The 23,916-nt window shown below is 55.3% G+C and overlaps 8 protein-coding genes across 8 annotated transcripts; 5 read left to right on the top strand and 3 right to left on the bottom strand.

Moving 5' to 3' along the window:
* Positions 1 to 106: 106 nt before the first annotated feature.
* Positions 107 to 3,966, top strand: LTHEOB_6577 (tRNA/rRNA methyltransferase SpoU; the record flags this gene model as incomplete). The annotated part of the gene is made up of 2 exons (XM_035515848.1): positions 107 to 295; positions 376 to 3,966. The coding sequence occupies 2 exons, from the start codon at positions 107 to 109 to the stop codon at positions 3,964 to 3,966; spliced, it is 3,780 nt and encodes a 1,259-aa protein (XP_035372612.1).
* Positions 3,967 to 4,404: 438 nt separating this feature from the next.
* On the top strand, positions 4,405 to 5,298 carry LTHEOB_6576 (Peroxin 11c; the record flags this gene model as incomplete). The annotated part of the gene is made up of 1 exon (XM_035515847.1): positions 4,405 to 5,298. The coding sequence occupies one exon, from the start codon at positions 4,405 to 4,407 to the stop codon at positions 5,296 to 5,298; it is 894 nt and encodes a 297-aa protein (XP_035372611.1).
* A 686-nt stretch (positions 5,299 to 5,984) lies between these two features.
* On the top strand, positions 5,985 to 6,863 carry LTHEOB_6575 (Glycoside hydrolase family 61; the record flags this gene model as incomplete). The annotated part of the gene is made up of 2 exons (XM_035515846.1): positions 5,985 to 6,302; positions 6,360 to 6,863. The coding sequence occupies 2 exons, from the start codon at positions 5,985 to 5,987 to the stop codon at positions 6,861 to 6,863; spliced, it is 822 nt and encodes a 273-aa protein (XP_035372610.1).
* A 1,566-nt stretch (positions 6,864 to 8,429) lies between these two features.
* LTHEOB_6574 (Amino-acid permease inda1) lies at positions 8,430 to 10,323 on the bottom strand (the record flags this gene model as incomplete). Its single annotated transcript, XM_035515845.1, has 4 exons — positions 8,430 to 8,684; positions 8,744 to 9,299; positions 9,350 to 9,934; positions 9,983 to 10,323. The coding sequence occupies 4 exons, from the start codon at positions 10,321 to 10,323 to the stop codon at positions 8,430 to 8,432; spliced, it is 1,737 nt and encodes a 578-aa protein (XP_035372609.1).
* A 1,097-nt stretch (positions 10,324 to 11,420) lies between these two features.
* On the top strand, positions 11,421 to 13,211 carry LTHEOB_6573 (Appr-1-p processing protein; the record flags this gene model as incomplete). The annotated part of the gene is made up of 1 exon (XM_035515844.1): positions 11,421 to 13,211. The coding sequence occupies one exon, from the start codon at positions 11,421 to 11,423 to the stop codon at positions 13,209 to 13,211; it is 1,791 nt and encodes a 596-aa protein (XP_035372608.1).
* A 909-nt stretch (positions 13,212 to 14,120) lies between these two features.
* On the bottom strand, positions 14,121 to 14,510 carry LTHEOB_6572 (uncharacterized protein; the record flags this gene model as incomplete). Its single annotated transcript, XM_035515843.1, has 1 exon — positions 14,121 to 14,510. The coding sequence occupies one exon, from the start codon at positions 14,508 to 14,510 to the stop codon at positions 14,121 to 14,123; it is 390 nt and encodes a 129-aa protein (XP_035372607.1).
* A 791-nt stretch (positions 14,511 to 15,301) lies between these two features.
* LTHEOB_6571 (Vacuolar protein sorting vps16) lies at positions 15,302 to 17,900 on the bottom strand (the record flags this gene model as incomplete). Its single annotated transcript, XM_035515842.1, has 4 exons — positions 15,302 to 15,553; positions 15,625 to 15,735; positions 15,787 to 17,711; positions 17,762 to 17,900. The coding sequence occupies 4 exons, from the start codon at positions 17,898 to 17,900 to the stop codon at positions 15,302 to 15,304; spliced, it is 2,427 nt and encodes an 808-aa protein (XP_035372606.1).
* An 859-nt stretch (positions 17,901 to 18,759) lies between these two features.
* LTHEOB_6570 (ABC drug exporter protein) lies at positions 18,760 to 23,609 on the top strand (the record flags this gene model as incomplete). The annotated part of the gene is made up of 13 exons (XM_035515841.1): positions 18,760 to 19,395; positions 19,441 to 19,473; positions 19,540 to 20,418; positions 20,470 to 20,554; positions 20,738 to 20,864; positions 20,910 to 21,058; positions 21,173 to 21,200; positions 21,297 to 21,672; positions 21,733 to 22,038; positions 22,123 to 22,543; positions 22,616 to 22,699; positions 22,889 to 23,033; positions 23,156 to 23,609. The coding sequence occupies 13 exons, from the start codon at positions 18,760 to 18,762 to the stop codon at positions 23,607 to 23,609; spliced, it is 3,723 nt and encodes a 1,240-aa protein (XP_035372605.1).
* Positions 23,610 to 23,916: the final 307 nt, after the last annotated feature.

Here is a 23,916-nt window from a genome sequence, read left to right as displayed (position 1 = left end):
ACATCGCAAAAAGGAAAAGAAAATCCTGGCCGCCTTACGACGTGCCTTGTTTGCTGGCTCTTCGCCGTTCATCCGCTGCGCCGCCCCTCGCCAGCGATTCCTCAGGATGGCCTCTTCATCCGCTGAGGGTTTGGCCCGCCTCTTTTTGGCCCGCCTCCCGCCAGGTGAACAGCCTGCTGCAGTGGACGCCGTCATCACCGACCTGTACGAGCGCACAACAGCGCGCCATATCGATTTCCCGTCCGCAATTTTGTCTGCCGAACTGTCTGCTGAGCTGTTGAAAAAGTGTCCTGAGGTGAGACGATCCTGCGAGAGGTGAAAGTGAGCAAAAGGCACCCTTCTCGCCCCCTGCTTTGCTGCGCTGACTGTTGCTAGACGAGCGAGAAAAATGCATCAGCCGCTCGGTTAGGCCGTGTGTTGATGGAGATTATCAACAACACTGCATGCGATGACATTCCTTCTGACCTTGTCCAACTTTGTATTCGCCACTCATCGCTGGCCGGCCATGTCTTTACCGAGGCCACCCTTTTCCTTGCCCAGACCTCTGCTCGGCTTAGGAATGAAAGCGCCCTCGCTGCCCCATCGTCAGCCATCAGCTGGACCACTCCCGTGATCTCGCCGGAGCCCGCTAACAGCAATGACCAAGACGGCCGCACTGTCCTTTATCTGACCTTTCTTAAGCTTTTCTTCTGGTCCGATGCTGCTTGCACCGTTTCTGTAGATCTCCTCCAAGCTCTGCTTGTTCTTCTAGGCGCCCGTTCTGAAAAGCTGGCACACGCAAGCAGAGATTGCCTTGCCGCTGCTTTTCACAGTCTTCATACTGGCAAAGCCGTTCTCGACGAGACCTATAAAGCCGTCTCAGGAGTGTTCGGCCCTATAAGCATCCCCGTCGGAGAATTCATATGGAGCCGAATCACCGACCTGCTCTCTACCCCGGCTGAGCTGGGCTACTGGCCTTCTGCGTTCCATATCTGGTTCCGATGGTTTGCACTCAAGGGAGATCTCGGCCCTTCACGTTCGATCTTGACGCAGCATCAGTACTGGGACTTCTTGCAACTAGGCTTGCGGGAAGGTTTCTCCGAGCAGCGAAAGTTCTGCTTGCATATCCTGACAGCATCTGTTCGTCTGGCCATGGCTGAAGGTGAGGATCTTCATCCGTATGTCGCAGGTGCTACACAACCCGGCTTCGAGACCGACTTCACCAGGTATTGTACGCTCTTTGAGACCATCATCCTTGGAAGGTATCTCAATCAAGTCGAGGAATGCATGCCGGATCTACAGAACTTGGCTTGGAAATCAAACATACATCCTACATGGATCATCACCCTCCTGCGAGCTTCTCTCCGCTCCGGAGTTCAGGACGGCATTCGCAAGCTCATCGGCACCAGGCTTTTGCACGGCCTCATCCCAGTGCCGAATTCGGCTTCTGATGCCTACCAGGGACTTCTTGCATCAGCTTTTCTGCCTTGGGCCACGCAAGGCTTCCTTTTCACGGCGAGTCTCCGACGTCACGGCCAGCACGTTCGCTGTGAACACGGCGAGAGTCTAAATTCTTTCATCTCTCAACTTCTCAACAACTGCGCAGATGACGAGTCCCGGCAAACTTTTGCAAGGGCCATTCTCTCCTTCATCCATGAGAGGGGCCAGTACTTCTTCCAGCATGCACTTCCCTACTGTTTACAGGGAATCATCGATGGGTTTGCGCGAGAAGGTGGGGTCAGGACCAAGCTGGCAGTCGAAGACATTCCCTTACTTGTTAAAGTGGCAACCCGTTCTGGTCTTCCCGAGGTTGCGCGCGATTTCTCCACTGCTGCAGCATCGGTCCTTATCGAAGAGGCCGCTTCGGACCATCCGGAGCTTTTGGATACAACGCCTGGCTATCAGCTTTTGAAACAACGCTGGCATGATGTTCGCAGTCAGAATGATGCTGAGACTGGACCCGCTCTCGATATTGGCAGGCTCAGCTTGGATGCCGAAAACAAGGCATCCCTCAAGTCATTCGTGCAGACACTACGCGACAGTAAATACCGTTGCCTACAGGGTGACGGACTTCTCGCTGCTTGTCGCCACTTGGTCCAAGTAGTCCGTCAAAAGAGCGACTTGGATTCCGAAGACTTGCATACCTCGCTAGAAGCGATATGGGACGAAATGGAAACACAAGAATACCCAAGACCTTCTCTCATGCTGCTTCCGGAGATTTTCTACCACCCGAACTGCCTTCGTGCAGCGTCGGAAGAAACACGGTCCCTCTTGGCCCGGGCATTGCCCGACTTTCACACCTTCGCTGAGGGAAGAATCTATGTCTTACCACCGCTGGTCAAGGCACTTCGAAGAGCTTACTTCCATGTTCCAGAGATGGCCAGCTTCTTACCGATGGAGGAATTTATTGTCCGCTTCGCTGATCACCCACCAACGGCAAAGCTGGAATTCTTGATGGAGGCCGCCGTGGCCGAGAAACTGGCTGAAATAGTCCCGCACCGTACATACACCTCATACTACGGCCCAGGGGAGTCTCAGGGATATGCTGCTATGTTCGATCTACTCAACAGGATTCCCATATCCGACAACGCGTTTGCCAGGCGAATTCTCGATCAAGTCCTGAAGCCCTGGGTAAACCAGAAGATGCCGATACCTATGGTCAGCAAGTGGAAAGCCACAACGCAGGTGCAAACAATGTTGCTACTGTCTCAGAACTGCTTGGCTGCCGCGCCAAAGGAGGAGGTTGCACTATACCTGCGAAAGTTCACAAAGATCCTCTCGATGGAACCGCTGCCTCGGTATCGTTTCCTTTGGGAGTGGATGATTGCTCGGATCTACGTACGTGAACCTGAACAACGCAAAGAGCTGCTAGAAGTTCTCGGAAGCGATGATCATACGAATCCGAAACACTTGGCTTCGGTAATGAAAATAGCGGTAATGGTAGCCCGCCTCCCAGACTCGGACGAGGAGTTTGCGCACAAGCTCATGACATTCCTGATCCCGCTATCGGCAAGCCCGAAGATTGTCATCCGGCACGAAGCTCAATGGTCGTTCCCGCCTCTTTGGGACCATGCGGAAGCCTCTGGGTGGACGAGGGTGACGAGCAACCCTGCCTTTTCAGCTCTGAATACTCACATCAGGTCCCTCGACAAGTACTCAACACCTCCGCCACAACGGACGCTTGAATGGCTGGACCCGATCAAGGACCACAGCCTGGTTCTTCTGTTCGGCGGGAGATACCTTGATTTCGATCCGGCGGAGGCTCGGCTCGTCTCGGCTGATGATTTCAAGGCTGTATGGGCGGAGGATGAGCAAGGAGATGACTTTCCACCTCCGCAGATGCCCCTAGGAGAGGAAAAGGCGGGGAAGGGGGCTGGTAACTCGGTAGGCGAAGCGAAGGACTGGGTTTCAGCAGCGATTGGGGCGGACGAGACTGTCGGCTTTCTGCAGACCAAGGGTATGGCATGGCAGGAGGCCCTGCTCGCCTCGCCGGCGGCGTCATCGACGCGGCCCAGCACGCCTTTGGTTCTTGTCGGATCTTTGATCGACAATGCCTATAACCTTGGCGGGCTTTCGAGAGCGGCAGAGATCTTCGGATGCGCTGCGATGTACATGCGGACTCTGGATACGCTGAAGCACAAGGACTTTACCTCGGTGTCGGTTTCTTCACACTCGCACCTCCCGATTCATGCCCTGCCGCCAGCCGAACTTCCCGAGTTTCTGCGGGCACTGAAGGTAGACGGATACAAGGTGGTAGGTGTAGAGCAAACGGACCGAAGCCTTGTGCTAGGTGCTCCAGGCAGTGATCTGCCGGAGAAGTGTGTGCTGGTGATGGGGAGCGAAAGAGAGGGCATTCCCGGAACAGTGCTGGCAGAATGCGATATTTGCGTTGAGATCCGACAGGTCGGCGTGACCAGGAGTCTGAACGTGCAGACGGCAGCGGCGATTGTGTTGTACGAGTATCAGCGGCAGCATTACGGGAGATAGCTTGGTAGTCTAGGACTTGAAAATTTGGAGATTCTCGCTGTGACATGCCGTTCCATGGCCGCGGAGCAATTCCGTAGGGCTGCGGGGCGCGCTTCCTCTTTGGGAAATGGAATCCCGCAGCGGGGGCGACAACGAAAAGGCATGCATCTGCAGACCAGGCAACCTGGAGCTTGCTATCAGAGAGTTTTGCGAGCTGTAGCTGAGCAAAGGGACATAGGCACATGCGCATGGGGGATGAGAGTGAGCGAGGTCGGCTAGCATGACTCGCATGCGTTGCCCCGGGCCTCGGCTTATCGGAGCTCTATCCATGTGCGAACTGCGTCACGCCCAGCATCTAACTTTTAATATCTTCAATCTTGCGCCTGCTCTCCTCCACCGAGCTGGAACCCCACGACATCGGGAACCCACGACTTCGGATACCGCTGCCAGCTCCGCGCCATGAGCTCTTCAGAGGGCGGTCCGCCGTCCGCCCTGCGCCGCCAGCAGCTGCGCGCACTGCTCGCCAGCTCCTTGCGTTCGACCGACACCAACCTGCTGCGGCTGTCGAAGCTCCTATCGTACCCTGCCGGCGTCGACAGCACCCTATGCACCATCAACTACACTCTCACATTTGTGCGCACTGGCCTGCAGAAGCACCTGGAGGCCAAGCTGCGCGCGCTCGCGCTGGGCATTGCCGAGAAGGCGTCGGACGCCCTCCTGCCTGGCGACACTCTGATCGCCTCGCTCCCGCCCACGCCCGCAATAGTGCGCCTCACGCGCACCACCGATGCCACCAAGAAGCTCGAGGAGCTGATCTCCGACTTCCGCATCTTTGTCCGCATGTGGGGCCTGCTCGACCTGTACATCTGGGGCCGCGGCACCTACCTCTCCCCTCCTGAAGACAGCGTCGTCAGGGCCATCACCTGGACTCAGGTCGTCGTGAATGTGCTGTACCAATTCCTGGAGAACGGCGCGTACCTTGCCAGCAAGGGCATCCTGAACACGGACGGCTGGACGGGCGAAGCGGGCGCAAAGAGGCAGACGTGGTGGTGGTTGTGGAGCTCGCGCTTCTGGGCTGCACACGTCGGTCTTGATCTGTTCAGGCTGGGCTACGTGTGGCACCAGGAATCCAAGCAGGCCCGGGCCGAGGGTGAAGAGAAGGAAGAGAAGCTGGAGAGGAGGAAGAAGTACCAGCGGTGGTGGAGGGACCTCATCAGCAACGCGGCCTATGCGCCGCTGACGGTGCACTGGAGCCTGGAAGAGGGATGTGTGAGCGACGGATGGGTGGGCTTGTGCGGGATGGTGGCCGGCGGGGTGGGACTCCGCGACAAGTGGCGCCAGACAGCGGCTTGAAGAGTTGGAGCAAAGCCGGAGCAGACGAGCCGATGGCGTTGCGGGCCGTGATACCTGGCGGGAGCCGGCCCAGCATCGGCCCCGACGACGCTCACTCCGGTCTGCCCGCCGGCAGGTGGCCTGAGAGCTCTACGCGAGCCGCGCTGCCTCCCTTTCGACGTGCTCCAGCCCGCCACGCGCCCCGGGCTCAGCGAGCGGCTCCTTTTTGACTGTAGAAAATAGACTTGTTTCGTCGTCTCCGCTCTTTCTGGGCTGCCCCGGCATACGAAACAGTCGTGTTTCGATGCATGAACGCCAAGCCGTTTCATCAATCTTCGGCAAAGCGCGACGCCCGACCCGCCTGCGCGCAAGAACATCCACCAGCCGCCGCATCCAGGCAATCTACGTCCCCACGACCTCCCCTTTCCTATTGATGGAGAAACATCCGCAATCAAGTTGCCGCGCGGTCCAGTCCATACCCATGTCGCCACCCCGATGGCAGCCTCGCTTGGCAGACAAACACCGTGCGGTCCGTTGAAACTAGACCCACGCAGCACATTTTCACTATGACATATATACCTGCCGCCCGCCTGGTGAATTAAGACCAGCATCCCACTGCTAGACAGTCACTTCGCTCGCACCAACTTTCTTTTCATTCGTTCCCGGCCTGGTGCCTCTTGCAGCTTCACCCCAACCCTATAAACGCCATGTCTTTCAAGTCTCTTGCTGTTATTGCCGCTGGTGCGGCCACCGCCAACGCCCACGGTGTCATCCTGGACATCGTGTCTGGCGGCAAGACCTACGGTGGCTGGGACGCCAGCTACGTCTACTACAACCCCGTCCCCGAGGTTGCTGCCTGGCAGTCTGGTGGCTTCGGCCACGGCCCCATCGTCGGCACCCAGTACTCGACCGCTTCCATCAACTGCCACGACGACGCTATTGCCGCTCCCATCTACATGGAGGCCGCCGCCGGTGACGAGATCGCCATCTCCTGGGGTACCCCTGGCAACCCCCCCAGCGCCTGGGTAAGCATTTATTTCCGAGTCGATCATAATTGTGGCTAAGCTAACCGAACCATGAAGCCCACGAGCCACCACGGCCCCATCATTACCTACATGGCTCCTTGCGGTGGTGCTGATGCTACTGGCGACTGCACCTCCCTGAACGTCACCGACCTCGCTTGGACCAAGGTCTACCAGAAGGGTCTCATCACCGGCGGTGATGTTGACAGCCAGGTCTGGGCCACCGACGAGCTCATCTCGAACAACAAGACCATGGTCACCATCCCCTCCTCGCTCGCCCCGGGCAACTACGTCCTCCGCAACGAGATCATCGCCCTTCACGCCGGCGGTGAGGTCAACGGCCCCCAGAACTACCCCCAGTGCTACAACGTCAAGATCACCGGCTCTGGCTCCGGAAAGCTTACCGACGGCGTCAAGGGCACCGAGCTCTACACCCCCGAGGACACCGTCTTCAACATCTACGCCAACATTGACAGCTACCCCTTCCCCGGCCCCGAGCTCTGGAGCGGCGCTTCCTCTACCTCCAACGCCACCAAGCGCTCTTTCCGTACCTTCAAGGCATGAGCATTGATGAGATGATGCGAGAAAAGACAAAACAAACACCAACATATTCTTTGTAGATACTTGCGCGTTCTATTTCACTTAAATACTTACCGTCTGCTGTCAATAGACTGCAGCGTCTACTTCGTCACAAATATATCTTGGTAGCTTGCGAAGTCCAAAAGTCCACATTACGTGCTTCATGTGTTTTGACTGCCACAGCATGTGCAATCGTGTTGATCGTATCTCCAATTCATCGCTGCAGTACAGAGGGGTATTACGTCTGAAGGCTAGCGTCGTTTTGTTTTTAGCTCATGTCATGGGCGATTGAAGCTGTCGTCCGGACGAGAATGTCGATTTGAAAATTCCACATACATGTTTAGATGATGGCTTCAATTACATATATGTTGTCTTACTTTTTATTTCTTTTTTAAAAACAAAAGAAAAGAAAAGAGCTAAGGCATGGCTACTCTAGATTCAAGGATCCTGCTATTCTTCGTTCGGCTGTAACACCCTCTGCATTGGCAATAAGAAAGTAAGAAAAAGTCCGTGAAGATCCAACTCTTTTGCCAGCCGCTGTGGCGCTCACCCTCGAATGTCCAGGTGCGATGATCTTGCACAAATTCAATTTGCAAGGACCAGACGTGTCCAAAGGACGCGTTTTGGATTTATGAGTTGGTGCGGAGACACTTACCCCAACCAACACAAGCACGGGAGGGAGGATGCACAGAGCGAAATCCAGAGCGAAGAATGCTTGCTGAGCCTCTTGAATATGGAGTAATGCTTCATCAATGTTCTTTACGAAAAAAAAAAAAACATATATGAGTAGTTCAAGCGATTAACCGGACACGAATGTATAATTTTTAATTCGACAGTTACGTCTGGACGATAGCTTCAAGTACCCATGACATAAACAAACAACAAATCTACGCTAGCCTCCAGCTGAGACACCCCTCTACAGCATCCTCGCAACCAAGCCCCTGTTGAGCTCGGTGGCTCGGGTGAGTAGGTGCACATCTCCCACCTCCCCTTTGTCTTTTCTCCGGGATCGAAATGTTCTTGTCACTCGCACGAACTTCCCAGATCCCATTGGGGGTGGCAAATCACATCATCCGTATAAGCGCAGCAATCCTCGTTAGCCGCCCGCCATATGAAGAGCTGCATATTGGGCGAGGGGCCGGGCCGACGCAAAGCTTAGCCGCTCGCTTGCAGTGTGTTGAGATTGCTGCCGTCGATTCTGTTTCTCGGCGCAGCGACAAGACTCTTCTGCAGGCGTGTGGGTGTCTGCGTGGAAAGAAGCTTTGTGTTTGAAGATCTATGTCGTGATCGAGATGTCGTTGCAGCGAGCGGCTGTTCCGTTTACCGAATTATCGGTAAGTGGTTGTAGATTCAAAACTGCGTGTGAAACGTCGTCGTCTCCTGACGGCAGACTTGGAACAGATAATTCCGTACAAATAGACACACATGGATATTCTATTACTTTAATCCACCAGTTGTAGCATTAAAGAGCTCAATATGCTATTATGCGCTTGTGTGAGGTCAACGCAGCTACGAAGATTCACCACAAGCCATCAACCACTTAGGAAGAGATCAGATGACGACGTTCAGGGCTCTACGCCACTTGGGCATGGCAGCAACCCTCGCGCGTTCGGCCATGACAGGATCCCAGTCAACTTCACGACGGCCGCTGTCGACGTCGATCTGGGACAGCTTCAGCCATCCAGTCTTTTTCCAGAAGTATCCACAGATCCAGAAGAAAATGACGACAAAAAGGGCAAGATAAGACTTGAAGAAGCCCTCGGCATCGTTGACGCCTCCCCCGAGAGGCCAGACGGCAGTGTAAAACTGAAAAGACGATTGTTAGCAGCAGAATAGGAGTTTGCAAGATGGAAGGGTAGGCTCACCTGCGCAATGAGGACCAGGATGATGAGAATGAAGCCAAGCCACGAGCCGTACACACCACCAACAGCTTGGAAGGGGATCTCGTCGACGCTATGGCCATGGTAGGCCCAGGCAGCGCGGAAGCGGATGTGAGCGAGACATATGCTGCCCCACGTGAATAGCGCAGCTAGACCGGACAGGGCAACCAGCCAGTCGAAGACGATTTGGCCATCCTCATCGAGATTGATGTAGGCCAATAGCGCGCAGACTATGATGGCGATGGTCGACCAAAGAGGACGGCCGGCCTTGTCGACGTAGGTGAAGATCTTAGGGGCATAGCCTTGCTCAGCAAGGGCGGTCAAAGTACGCGATCCGCCGTAAACGCCGGACAAGCCGATGGAGATGACAGAAATGAGAATGACGACATTGATGAAACTGTCAAATCCAGTCAAACCGGCGTCGTTGGCAGCGATGACGAAAGGAGACGCGGCAACATCAATGAAAGGGTTGGCGCCGAGAAGCCTTTCGTCGTTGTAAGGAACTAGAAGTCCGACAAAAAGCAGCGACAGGATGTAAAAGCTGCAACGACAGTCAGCATAAGAGACCAGCGTGGAGGCGGGATGCCTTACAGAGTGATACGCCAAAAGACTTGCTTGACGGCTCCTGGAAGCTGCTTGGCAGGGTTTTCGGACTCGGCGGCGGCAAGGCCAACCAACTCAGTTCCAGAGAAGGAAAAGGCGGCCGTGACGAAGACGGAGCACACGCCCTTGAAGCCATTCGCGAACGCGCCCGGCTCGTACCAGAGTCGGGCACCCCAGTACTCACTGTAGTTTCCATTGGACGGCCCCCCACCCAGTACGCAGATGAGGCCGATGATAAGGAAGATGATGATAGTAGACAGCTTAAGTAACGAGGACCAGAACTCTTCCTCGGCATAGCCCAGGACGCCAAAGATGTTGATGAAAATGATGGCCACGAGGAAGACAGTGATCCAGACACCGACGTTGATGTCGACGCCCCAATAGCCTACGGTCATGCCGGCGACAACAAGTTCTAGAGGGAGGACGATAGCCCATTGGAAGACATAATTCCAGCCCATGGCAAACCCCCATGACGGATCGATGAAGCGGGTAGAATAGGTGTAGAAGCCGCCACTGACTGGATACATGATGGCGAGTTCTCCGAGAGCGTAGACGACGTTGAAGATCATGACACTTTGAGCGGGTTAGCTGGAAGCTTGTTGGTGCGGAGGGTCGAAGTACCCAATGATGCCAAAGTCAATAAGCACAGCAGCAGGGCCGCCGCGGTTGAGGGCACTTCCGGAGCCGACGAAAAGGCCAGCTCCAATAGAACCGCCGATGGCGATCATGTGGAGGTGGCGGGTTTTCAAGGACTGGTTGAGCTGGTTGTGCACATCTGCCTTGGTGCGGCGCTGGAAGGACTTGGGGGTGAAGCCCATCCTGGTCCAAATGCCCAGTTGTTCCTCATGGACCTCAGAGTAGCCGCCCTGTGGCTCCGAGTAGACCGGAGGCACATCATCGCTGCCGCTGGTCTTGACACCGCCCTTCTCCACAGCGTCGGCCTTGTCAGCCTTGTCAGCCATGGCGGCGTTGGACTTGAAGTGAAAGAGATGTACGAGGGGATTGGAGGGAGGCGGGAAGGCGTGAGGAAAAATGCGAAAGGGAAGGGATTCTTCTTAAGCTGCACAGCAGCGATAAGGCAGGCTTGGCCTGGGAGGCACGGCATGACTGCCATTGCTGGGTGGAAGATCAATACGAGTGTCTGGGGAACGCTTGGCGGAGCCGCGGGGCGGGCACTGGATCTTGGGGGCCTCTTGGGGGGCGCCATAGGAAGCCGACCTTCCAGAAGGATTCTAGGCTGCCAATGCACAGTAAACAGTGCCAAGAACGGATTGGGGGGCGGAAGAAGCATCGATAAGCGCAGTACGGCGGAAACTGCAGTAGGCAGAGGCTTGGCAGACAGCGGAAGGATGGACGAGAGATAAGGAGCGTTGGTGCCTCGAGACAAGCTCAGCTCCACCGGCCTCGCGAAGCAGATAGTGAATGAATCTCAAGCGAGAGCAGACGAGCGCCAAGTCGTTCCGGGGGTGGTATTGGAGGGGTCGTGTCTTGGCAGCAGGCGGGGAGACTACTGGAAGCGATGCCCTGCATCCTTCGTGCTACCCTGTATCAACCCACACTGGCGAGAGACGTGAAGGATTCCGGGCTTTCGCAACGGTAGCTGCAATGGCACACGTGGCGCCGTGTCACCTCGGCTGCGAGCGCAAAGCGGTGCGACAGCCTGGATGCAACGCCCGGCTGCGGTGGCGAGAGCGAGCGCGAGGGTCAGGGTGACGGTGAAGATGAAGGTGAGAGTGAAGGTGGAGGTGCAAGTAAGGAAACGACTCGAGCCCCACAAAGAAGCAGGAGCGCTAGCTAGGTGTTCAGGGTCCAAAAGCGAACAACTACATCCAGGAAACGGATTCAACCCCCCACGTGATCGGAGTACTGCATTCTTAAGCATGAAAGACTTCACTTGTTTTGTCACCGGCGATGCCGATGGGAGGTGCACGGCGGTCGCTTACGGCACTGCGGCCACAATTCCGCGGCCATCTCTCAGCAACAGGAGACATTGTCTGTTTTCCTTTATTTTCGTAGCAAGCCGCACTCTGCAGCTTCGCATTCGACAGGAACAGCCGCCATGGAGCAGAGGCTGACGCGGGTGCTCACCTTCCTATTCGAGGAATCGGTGGCTAAGCAACACCACAACCACAACCACGACATCCGCGCCTATCTCCGCCACGCCGACACTTGGCACCAGCTACAGACCTTCCGCGCCTTGCTGTGCCAGCGCCCAGCCGCCCCGCCCCTGCCGCCCCAGCTTCTAGAAGACATCGACTGCATCCTCAACCATCAGCTCCGCCGCCGCATCCTTGTACCTGCCTCTTCGATCCCGCCGCTCTGCCGGGTTCCCTCGGATGGCCCCTCCGCCGTCAACATCTCTCTCTGGAGAGGCGACATCACTGCACTCGACCAAGTCACCGCCATCGTAAATGCTGCAAACTCGGCCCTCCTCGGCTGCTTCCAGCCCTCTCATCGCTGCATCGACAATGTAATTCACTCGGCTGCCGGCCCGCGCCTTCGTACCGAGTGCAACCGGCTTATGGCGCACCAAGGCCGCCCCGAGCCTGTTGGATCAGCCAAGGTCACGCCAGCATACTGCGCCGCCGCCAAATTTGTCTTGCACACCGTCGGGCCCCAGCTGCCCCCGGGCGAGCTTCCCACCGACCACGACAAACAGCTACTGGCGAGCTGCTACAAGTCTTGCCTCGACGAGGCTGAAGACCTCCCCCCTCTTCCAGACGGCCGTCTTGTTGTAGCTTTTCCTTGCATCTCCACCGGTCTCTTCTGCTTCCCCGGCCGACTTGCCGCCCAGATTGCTGTCGATGCTGTAATTAGCTGGTGCAAAAGTCATCCAGACACACCTGTAACACATATCATTTTTGACGTCTTCCTCGAAAAAGACGAGGACTACTATCGTAAAATTCTCGGAGACGCTATTGCCGCAGGTACAGTAACCAGCTTCGTCGACGAAGTGCCAGCCAGTCTGCCCACCGTCCCTTCCATCACCGAGACTGCACGCAGCTGGTTGTTCCAAGCAGATTATCTCTTGATAACCGCCGGTGCCGGCCTGAGCGCTGCTGCTGGTCTCGATTTTACCTCGCAGTCGCTCTTCCAAAAGCACTTTCCAGCATTCCGCCGCCTTGGCTTGCACCGCCTCTACGACACCTTCGGCTTCGACGAGTGGCCTTCAAAAATGCACAAATGGGCTTTCTACTTCACTCAGCTGCAGCTGACGCGCACATGGCCCGCCTCACCGCTCTACGCATCCCTGCTCGATCTCGCCACCACCCATTTCGCCGACCGTTTCTTTGTGCGCACCTCCAACGCCGATGGCTTCTTTCCCGCCAACGGCTTCCCGGAAGAGCGCTTTTCCTCGCCTCAGGGTGCCTTCAGGTACCTGCAATGCCTTCGAAACTGCCGCCCGGATGCATATTTCCGCTCAAAGCCGTACCTCGATGCCGCCCTGCCTCTTATAGACCCTCACGCTCAAGTCCTGACCGACGAGACTAAGATTCCCGTCTGTGAATACTGCGGCGGCGAGGTTTTCCTCTGCGTTCGTGCAGGTGATTGGTTCAACGAGCGCCCTTTTCAGAGGGGAGAGGAGCAATACCAAGATTTCTTGGACGAGGTGGAACGTGAAGGGAAGACGCTAGCCATTCTCGAGTTGGGTGTAGGCATGAACACGCCCGGTGTATTGAGATGGCCAAATGAAGAATTGGTTCGCTGGGGCGAGGGGAAGGTTAAACTGATAAGGGGTGGTGAGCAGGCCTCCGGTCTTGTCGACTTCGACCTAGAAGCTGAAGGCAATGCCATCGGTATCGACGGGAAAATCGACGATATTCTAGTCGCTCTTCTTAGAAAAACTTAGAAGCCATGTAAAGTAAAAGCACGTAACCTAGAGGCAAGATAAATAAAACGGAAAAATGTTAGTCACTTCAACCTTACGAATTTGTTCGATTGGAACGACTTGCTACTAGGAAAGATTTCTGGCATCTATAATTAGAAATCCTAGGCCGGCGGCATATAAACACCACCGGGGATCATGGCATTGTAGCGGGTGTTTGGTGTTCTGCGTTGATGATTCTCCTAGTGCCCTTCGCCAGCGCTGGCGCTACATCAGCAAATTCCCCACCTCTCGGCAGTGGCTGGAAGCCGCTGTTAGTGTTAAATATAGACACATCGGCAAAACGGCAAGTTGGACTGCAACCGGCATATCCGGCGCCACCGGCGCCACTAGCGCCACCAGCACCGTTAGTATAGAGGGGTGCTGCAGCCGATGGCTAGCGCGAAGAATAGCAGGGCTCTGGAGTATAGCGTAACTATGCCCCAGCTCTGCCTTAGAAAAGATGACATATGTGGGTAGCTGAAGCTATCGTCCGGACGTGTATGTAGAGTTAAAAATTCGACATTCTCGTCCGGACGATAGCTTCAGCTACCCATGACATGAGCAAAAAAAAAAAAAAAAACAAATCCACGCTAGCCATCGGCTGCGAGAGGGTACTGTACTGTCAGTAAAGTCCGTGAGTACATTCTTTCACGTGTAAAGGCACGAGGGCATGAAGACATGAACGAACGAATAAGCAAAGCAAACTTGCAGCTCGAGGAGCTTATACGTGAGGCCACTTTAAGAAACGGGCAGATGGCCGCTCCGCTAAGGGAGTTGGCGTCGTCTGGAAGAACCTCACTGCCAAGGGCACTGGCTCTACAGCAACATTTGATCTTGAAAAGACATGTATTGATGGTTCATACTTGATCTTGAGCTACTTCCTTTGTAAAGCTACTCCTCGTTCGCAGTGACAGTCTTGGCCAACATGTCCTTCTTGATAGCCTCGATAGCAGGACTTGGGTTCTGCATGACTTCACCCTGTTCACCACGCGCCTTCTTCTCCTTCTTGCTCAATCCTCCTCTCCTGTCTCTTCCGGGGGTAGGGCGGAGGTTCTCCCTGTTGATGTTAAAGCGCCGGTTGGCCAGGAACTGCTGCTGGATCGCGGTGCGAGTCTCGACCAAGTCATGGCCATAGTGGTAGTTGGAGTTGTCACAATCGAACGATTGCTTGACGATACTGTGGCAAGAGCGTAGAGCGCGAATAAGACCGTCGTGAACGAACGTCTTAGTGCATCGGACAGGACGAGCAGTACCAGGTGCATCGCCACCCAGCTGCTTCATCCTATCGACGTGGTCGTGGAAAAAATCCGAACAAATGTGCAGCTTAGGGCAACCGTGCTTCTTGCATTTGCCAGCCTTTCCTCGTATGGAGAACGGGCAGACGAGGCCGAGAAGGTACTCGTACTCTTTAACCGAAAATGAACATGTATGGGTAGTTGGAGCTATCGTCCGGACAAGAATGTCGAATTAATAATTATACATTCACGTCCGGACGATAGCTTCAACTACCCATGGTGTGAGCGAAAGATAAATTCACGCTACCCGTTGGCTATAATACCCCGGAAAAAAGGGCAGATATGGGTGATCGGAGTCGGATTCGGATTCAATTGTTTATCCGGAATGCCGCTGCTTACTATGTAAGGCATGCCCAAGTGTCCGAGCTGGCGGTTCGATGGCTAACACGTGCGCTGACACATCAGAAACAATCAGCGTTACTCTGCCAGTGCTGATGATCGCCTGACATAGTCACGCTTACAGAGTGGTGTTGCAGCTGAAGGCTGATGTGACCTTGTTTTATTGCTCGCGCAATGGGCAGTTGAAGCTACCGTCCGGGCGTGGATGTTGAATTAATAATTGTACATCCACGTCCGGACGCTAGCTTCAACTGCCCATGAAATGTCGTTCACAGTGGGAAATTTTACAAGGCTTAATTCGTACAGTCATCAACATTATCTCACCGACTACTATCCAAGTTCAGCCGCAGTTTTCCCTCGGCCGATGGCTATTAAGGACCCGGATGAACGGCGATAGGCGGGCATACCGAGACCCCACCAACCCGCATGGGTCGCATACTACCTCCTGCCACCCGCCAGTTGCCCAATCATCCTTTCAATCTCATGGACGGCGCTGCCTGTGGCCGTGGCCTTCAGTTCGGCCAAGCTGTTCATGTCTTTCGCCTTGAGCGCCTCCTCGCCCGCCCGCACGACTAGGCCGCACTTGACCCACATTTCTATGCGGTCACCGACCGGTAGGTTGGTGCACTTCGGGATGAATAATGCCGCGGTTCGCGTGTTTCCGGCTGAAAGGATCTCGTTGAAGAAGGGCTACACGGGTGGGCGTCAGCACTAAGATTGCGCGAGAGGGTACGGAGATAGGCGGCGGAATGAAGACTCACCTCCCAGCCAATGGGGCTCTTCCGGGTTTTGCTAATCTCCTCCAACTCATTCCAGTCCCTCTTGGCCACAAGTCCACGTAGCCTGAGCCACCAGTATGTCTTTTCTGGCATCTTGAATTCGGACTGCACTTTCTGTGCCCGTTTCATGTGACCCGCACGCACGAGGCGGAACACCGTCTCGTTGGTGGAGAGACCCACAAACCCTGTTACTGCCAGGTCCTTCTCGAACGTCTCTTGCATCTTCAGCAGGCGTTGTGCTTCATCGATGGCCTTTACGTTGAAGCTGTGTTCACGTGAATCTTGAAGCAGCTTGCTGGCAAGCTTAAGCTTATCAGTGCAAAGGCTTGTGCTGGGTTGTTCAAGCGCCTCGGCGATGAGGAGATTAGAGCCGTCAAGGCGGCGATCGTCTTGGTAGTAGAGGTCCTTTAGCAGCTCCCTGTCTTGCTCGAGCGCGGAAGACTCCACCAGTGCGGTGGCAACCGGCCGGCTGGTGACAGTTCTGAAGAAGCTTGCCAAAGTGAGCTGTTTCTTCAGATGCAAAAGGACATGGAACACGAGATCGGTGTCTCCGCTCTCTATTGCCTTGTCCAACGCTATCGTGTCTTCCTTCATGTCAAGCAAGAGGGGGACTTGTTTTCCAGCCCGTGGCTCAAAGTTCAACAACTCGGTTGCAAGGCGTACACGGCCTTCATCATACGCTGCCCTTGCAATCTCCTCGAAAGACACACCTTGCTTACCTTCAAGCTTCTGTACAATCATGCGGCAGATGCTCTCCTCGTCATCGTTAGAGATGCGGACTTTCTGGCTGGCCCAATGTACGTAGATGCGATCCGTCGGGAGGCGGAGGTAATCGGAAATCTTGAGAGCGAGCTGGTATTCGTGGCGGTTGATCAGTCGCTCGACTAGTTTTTCGGGCGTCAATCGCATGTACTGGTCGTAGGAAAGAGGCAGGCCAATCTCGTAGAAGCGGACCGCGTTGAGCACGCGAAGCGTCTCACACATGTCGACAAAGTCGTCACTGTTGTAAAGGTCAAGAACCGACTTGCCGAACGATGCTGCTTTGAGCAGTTGTTTTTGCCAATGGATGCTGTATTCATGTCCTGCAGCCTTCACGCAAGTATCAACTGCTTCGGCAAGATTCGGGCGGATCATCTGGATCAGGTCGTCTGCCTTTGGCGATTTCTTTTCCAGGTGATCGACCGCATCTAGCAGCACGGCGGCCGGAGACGTAGAGCCCAGGCGGAAGGTCTCCTCGCTCATGTCGGGGACACGTTGGATGAATTCACAAACGTCATTCGTGAGCACTCGGATGCCGTCAACGTCGGGCAGAAGATGAACGAAGCTGTCGTAGAAGAATTTGGTGGCAGAGCCGTTGGGCCCGACGAGATGGATCTCGTCTTCCCAAGCCAGGACAACGGAGCTGTTACCGCACCACTGCATGTCCTTGGGCACAGTCCTCGCTCTAGAGTCATACTCGCTGAGCTTGTTCTGGAAATCGCTGCTGACGACCCAGACCTTGCTGTCCTCGGTGTACAGGGCAACGAATTTGCCATTGGGCGAGACACTTGTGTACCTGAAGGGGCCGCGCTGCAGCATGCGGTCCTCGCAGTCAGTGGCGTCGACGAGATAAATGGTCTCGCCAATTGCTAGAAGCACCTCGACGGAGCGCGAGAGAGTCTCGGTGGGGGGAATCAAGGCCCAAGACTCGACGGGGTCCTCGGGAGCAAGGGCCAGCAGCTTGGGACGCGGCTCATCGTAGCGGGTGACGGAGACGAGGCGATTGTTGTTGAGCAGAGCCACGAAGCCAGAGCCCCAGAAGCGGCAAGCCTTCACGCCCACCTCGTCGGCACCGTGGCCGAGGGTGAAGGGCACGAAGTCGCCGTGCAGGTGCTGGTAGCAGCGTACAGTGCCATCCTCGGTCACGACGAGCAGCTTCTCGTCCAACGACCAGCCAAGGCCCTTGACGGAGCCCTTGTCCCAGGTGATGCGGCGGATGAGCTTGCCGGCGCAGCTGTAGATGTCGATGGAAGTCTTGGCCTGCTGCGAGGCACGGAAGGTCTGGAGCTTCTCTTCGTCGCGATATATGGCTGGGCGGAGTCAGCACGGGCAAGGGTGCGGGCAGGCAGCGGGAGCATACCTACAGCGCCAGAGTAGGGTGCGGCGACGACGTGGAAGTTCTCGAGCTCCAGATCCTGGTCAAAGACGTCGGTGTAGAGCTGCAGCTTGCGGTAGAAGCGGTCGCCGACGCGCTCCCAGTCGGCAGTGGGCTTGGGCATGGCGAAGACGCGGGGCGTTGTGGCGGGCGGGCAGCTGGCGTTGCGATAAAGTTGGGGGACGCGCCTGAGGCCCGGGCGCCGGTGGATCGACAATCTGCATCACGAAAGAAAGAGCCGCCGACACTGGCCCACCGCCAGCCCGCTCGTCATCCCGCGACTGCTTATTCCACGGAGCTGACGCCGCCACAACCTGCGCGCGCTGCCATGTGCCCCGTTGCCCAGCATGCATGCTGCTGACGCTGCATCCCCGCCTTGCCGATCCGTACGGACCAGGAATCTGCTTCCAGATGATTCATTTGCCCTCTGCACTCCGCGGATGCAGCCGCTGCACGCTCGCGTGGTGTCGGTGACTTTCGCGCGGCACTGAACCAATGAGGCGCCCGGGGAATATGGTGGTGGGTGCATCATCTGCATGGTCAATAGGTGCAATGCTACGCGACCCGCCCCTGTACTCCGGTCCGCATCTCCTAATACGCCTATTCCCGGACGATTGCTCCCGCTTGTTGTGTTGCAAAATTTGCGAAGACGCGGGCACGCAGCCCGTGCGCCGGACGATGGGCGGCGGGGCAGATTAGAAATCGGGGAGCGTGTGCTATCTCCACGATGACCTCACTGCCCCTTCAGGACCATTTAGGCTCACCGCTAGCCAATTGCGCCTAGAGCACTGCAGGCGGGCATCGTCGGCGTTAGCTTATGCCCGTTGCACCCTTTACGCTTTTACCATCCTGACACCGCCATCTCCTCCCTCCTGCCCTGGCGGTGTCCCAAGAGAGGCAAGCTCACCTGGTGACCTACTTAAATCAGGAGCCACCTACAGCTCTCGTTACTCTCCAGCATACCCCCAGCCTCACTCAACACCATGTGGGCTACCTCAATTTCCGAAGACCGGCATCCGCCTGACAACCCATGGCACAATTCGCCACCGGACAGGCGCGACGAGGCTGCAACCAATTCGCACAACCATGACATCACTGCTGGCGCCGCGTCCAGCTCTGGTGCCAGCGTTGAGGGGACCTGGGGTGAGCAAGACACTGGCATTCGAGACCAACGTCATGCCATCCACGAATATGAAACTCTACGCCGCGATCTCTCAGCCTTGGCCCAGACTCGCTCTAGAACCTCGCAGAAGTCCACGCCGCGCTCGAGGCCAGCCGACAGCGAGTCCTTGTTCCGTGCCATCAGCGGTTTGCCCGTTGATGCCCCGCCGTCCAGCAAGTCTGAGCTTGCAGACACCGATGGAGAAGCTCTGGAACCTCAGGAGACCAAGGAAACCACCGGCGACACCCACCTCGACTCCTCGTCAGAGGAAGACTTCCAGCTTGAGGAGTTCATGCGTGAAGGCCACTTTGAGAAACGGGCAGATGGCCGCTCCACTAAGAGAGTTGGCGTCGTCTGGAAGAACCTCACCGTCCAAGGCACTGGCTCTACAGCAACATTTGTCAAGACCTTCCCGGATGCTGTTATGGGAACCTTTGGGCCGGATCTCTACCGCATCGTAAGCCGTTTCGTTCCAGCTCTTCGTCTTAACAAGCATGCGAAGACCCGCGACCTCATCCACGACTTTCATGGAGTCGTACGCAACGGCGAAATGATGCTTGTGCTTGGTCGCCCGGGCTCTGGCTGCTCCACCTTCCTAAAGGCGATTTCAAACAAGCGGGACGATTACGCCGCCGTTTTCGGCGAGGTCAACTACGGCGGCATCAGCGCAGAGAAGCAAAGGAAACAATTTCGGGGCGAGGTCACCTACAACCCGGAGGACGACAAACACTTCGCCTCTTTGACCGTTTGGCAAACCCTGAAGTTTTCTCTCATGAACAAAACCAAAAAGCGAGAGAGGGGCGAGATTCCCATCATCGTGGAAGCTCTCCTCAGGATGTTCGGAATAAGCCACACAAAACACACTCTCGTCGGTGACGAGTTTGTCCGCGGTGTTTCTGGAGGAGAGAGGAAGCGTGTCTCTATCGCAGAGACCTTAGCGGCAAAGTCGGCAGTCGTCACTTGGGACAACTCCACTCGCGGCCTGGACAGTTCTACCGCGTTGGACTACGCCAAGTCTCTCCGGATTATGACCGATGTCAGCGATCGGACGACATTTGTCACGCTTTATCAGGCAGGAGAACAGATCTACGAGCTCATGGATAAGGTGCTTGTCATCGACTCCGGAAGGTGCATCTACAACGGCCCCGCAAAGGATGCAAAACAGTACTTCATCGACCTTGGGTATTTCTGCCCTGAGCGACAGACCACTCCTGACTTCCTCACCGCAGTCACCGATCCCAACGAGCGCCGGTTCCGAGACGGCTTCAAGGACAAGGCACCGAGAACTCCCGAGGAATTGGAGAGGGCTTACAGATCATCCAATGTGTACCAAGGAGTTCTGCGCGACATCCAAGAATACGAGCGCGAATTGGAGCACAATGATTACGCCGACGCCAGAGAGTTTGAAACAACCACGCGAGAACAAAAGAGCAAGACAGTTATGAAGGACTCGAGCTACACCGTCAGCTTCATTCGCCAGGTTTCTGCTTGCACAATGCGAGAATTCTGGTTAATCTTTGGCGACCGGCAGACCCTGATCACGAAGGCCTTCATCATCATCAGCAACGCACTCATCGTCGGCAGCCTTTTCTATGGACAACCTCTCAGCACTGAGGGTGCGTTCAGTAGAGGTGGTGCTCTCTTCTTCTCTATCCTCTTCCTGGGTTGGCTCCAGCTTAGCGAACTGATGAAGGCGGTTAGTGGACGCCTTGTTGTCGCTCGCCACAAGGAGTACGCCTTCTATCGTCCTTCTGCAGTCAGTATTGCACGAGTGGTGACCGACTTTCCCATGATTCTAGTGCAAGTCATAGTATTTGCCGTAATCATGTACTTCATGACAAACCTGGATATCGAGGCTGGCAAGTTTTTCATTTACATGCTGTTTATCTACACAACAACCATATGCATCACCGCACTTTACCGCATGTTTGCTGCACTGTCACCATCGATTGACGATGCAGTGCGCTTTAGTGGCATTGCCTTGAATTTGCTCGTCATCTTTACCGGCTACGTCATCGTCAAGCCCCAGTTGACAAGCAATTACATCTGGTTTGGTTGGTTATACTACGTCAACCCAATCTCGTATTCCTTCGAGGCGGTCCTATCAAACGAGTTCTCCGGTAGGACAATGGACTGTGCTCCTGAACAACTGGTTCCGCAGGGGCCGGGCGTTGATCCTGCGTATCAGGGCTGCGCAATCTCTGGCGCGTCGCCTAACTCTAGGGTTGTCCAAGGCTCCGACTATATTGGTGTTACATACACGTACACCAGATCTCACCTCTGGCGCAATTTTGGAGTCGTGATCGCCTTCACGGTTCTTTATATCCTTATCACTGCAGCCGCAACGGAACTCTTCAGCTTTGCGCAAAGCGGAGGCGGCGCCCTGGTTTTCAAGAGGAGCAAGCGGGCAAAACAGGCATTGAAGGAACAGGCAAAGCCCGACGATGAGGAGAAGGCTGCTGGCTCGATGGGGGTTTCCACAAGCAACGAGGACGCAGAGTTGGCCATGGCGAAGACAAAGTCGAAGGCGGAGGAAGCCCTCGAGTCAATCAACAACAGCGACAGCATTTTCACTTGGAAAAACGTTTCCTACACAGTCCCCTATCTCGGCGGAGAGAAGAAGCTCCTGAACGATGTCTCTGGGTTTGCTAAACCTGGTGTCATGGTCGCCCTAATGGGTGCCTCAGGCGCAGGAAAAACAACCCTTCTCAACACCCTTGCCCAGCGGCAAAAGGTCGGTGTCATCACTGGTGACATGCTCGTGGATGGGAGACCACTTGACCTCGACTTCCAGCGCGGTACCGGTTTCTGCGAGCAGATGGATATCCACGATCAGACGGCTACAATAAGGGAAGCGCTAGAGTTTTCCGCGATCCTGCGCCAGGACAGAGAGATTCCCCGCCAGGAGAAAATCGACTATGTCGATAAAATCATTGACTTACTCGAGCTTGGAAACTTGCAGGACGCCATCATCAGCTCCCTCGGCGTGGAACAGAGAAAACGATTGACGATTGGTGTTGAGCTTGCTGCTAAGCCTTCACTTCTCTTGTTCCTTGACGAGCCTACCAGTGGACTCGACAGCAACTCGGCCTACTCCATCGTGAGATTTTTGAAAAAGCTATCGCAGGCTGGACAATCAATCACTGCAACTATCCATCAGCCATCCAGTATTCTGATTCAGCAGTTCGACATGATCCTCGCTCTGAACCCTGGCGGCAACACCTTCTACTTCGGTCCTGTGGGTGAAAACGGCAAAGACGTCATTGACTACTTTGCAGAGCGTGGTGTCCACTGCCCACCACAGAAGAATGTCGCTGAATTCATTCTCGAGACGGCAGCCAAGGGTGGCAGGAAGGCCGATGGCACGAAGATCGACTGGAATAAAGAGTGGAAGGAGTCCGAGCATAATAAGCGGCTCCTGGAAGAGATTGATCGCATCAACAGCCAGAGGAAGGAAGACAGGGTGCCCCGTCAAGCAGGCCAAGTGCGAGAGTTCGCTGCTCCAGTCTGGCTTCAGACAACCATGCTCACCAAACGTCTATTCATCCAGTTTTGGAGAGACCCCAGCTATCTCTACGGCAAATTGTTCGTGTCTGTCATCATCGGTATATTTAACGGCTTCACCTTTTGGCAACTTGGAAACTCAGCGCAGGACATGCAAAACCGCATGTTTACAGCTTTCCTAATCATCGTCTTTCCCCCAGCTATCGTCAACTCCGTCGTGCCCAAGTTTTTTCAAAACATGGCACTGTGGCAGGCGCGTGAGCACCCTTCACGCACATACAATTGGGTAGCCTTCACTACTAGTCAGGTCGTTGGTGAAGTACCGCCAGCGATTATCGGCGCCGTCGTCTATTTCTTACTTTGGTTCTTCCCCTCAGGACTCCCCACGGACTCTTCCACGGCTGGTTATGTATTTCTCATGACTCTTTTGTTCTTCTTTTTCCAAGCTAGCTGGGGCCAGTGGATCACCGCCTTCGCGCCATCCTTTACGGTCATTGCGAACGTGCTGCCATTCTTCTTCGTCATGTTCTCTCTCTTCAACGGCGTCGTTCGACCGTACTCGATGCTTCCCGCCTTCTGGAGATATTGGATGTAAGTGTTCCACGGGCACAGACCGGCCCGCCCTTTGTAACATTCTCCTCCTTACAAGGGGGCTTCGTTACCTCCCTCAAACCCCTCCAACGCAAAACAGACCGCTGACGATGATTCAACAGGTACTACGTCAACCCCTCTACCTGGTGGATTGGCGGAGTTTTGGCTGCGACGCTGAAAAACCAGCCAGTGCAATGCACCACCGAGGAGACCGCGCGCTTCGATCCGCCTCCCAACCAAACCTGCGGCTCCTATGCCGGAGCCTTTGCCGATGCCTCGCCCGGCTACCTGCTCAATTCTGAAGCTACGAGCGCGTGCGCGTACTGCCCTTTCACGACCGGCGATGACTACCTCTCAACGCTCAACATCAGCGCCGACGACAAGTGGCGCGACTTCGGCATCTTCCTAGTATTTGTGGTGACTAACTGGGCGCTCGTGTACTTCTTCGTGTACTCGGTGCGCGTCAGGGGCTGGAAATTTGGCTTCGGGCTGCTCTTTGGTGGCTTGAGTAAGGTGATGAAGAAGGTGACGGGGCTGTTCTCAAGGAAGAGTGGTAGAGATGGTGACGAGCAGTAAATCAGCCCAAGGAAAGAAAAAGGTGAAACTGATGTGCTGCGAAACAGCAGGGCAGAGGGAAGAAAAACCCATGGAGTGGGAAAAGGACAGTCAGACGCGGAATTAGGCATCATTGAATTGGACAGATGCCGCTAAATGGGTTCGGCGTTTTTTGAGAAGCGTTTTATCCAATTCGATACAGTAATGAAAGGGCGTCCTGGAATTGACATAGATTGGGCAAGAGATATCCAACATGGCTTAGAGAACTCTAGATACTTCACAACAATTTCTGGAGTTACGGATAATAAAATCGGCAAACAGCCCACTG

This window comes from Lasiodiplodia theobromae (genome assembly GCF_012971845.1).
Source record: "Lasiodiplodia theobromae strain AM2As chromosome Unknown scaffold_19, whole genome shotgun sequence".
Taxonomy (NCBI): Eukaryota; Fungi; Ascomycota; class Dothideomycetes; order Botryosphaeriales; family Botryosphaeriaceae; genus Lasiodiplodia; species Lasiodiplodia theobromae.
Note: the sequence above shows the minus strand (reverse complement) of the source record. Positions and strands in the feature narration are given on the sequence as shown.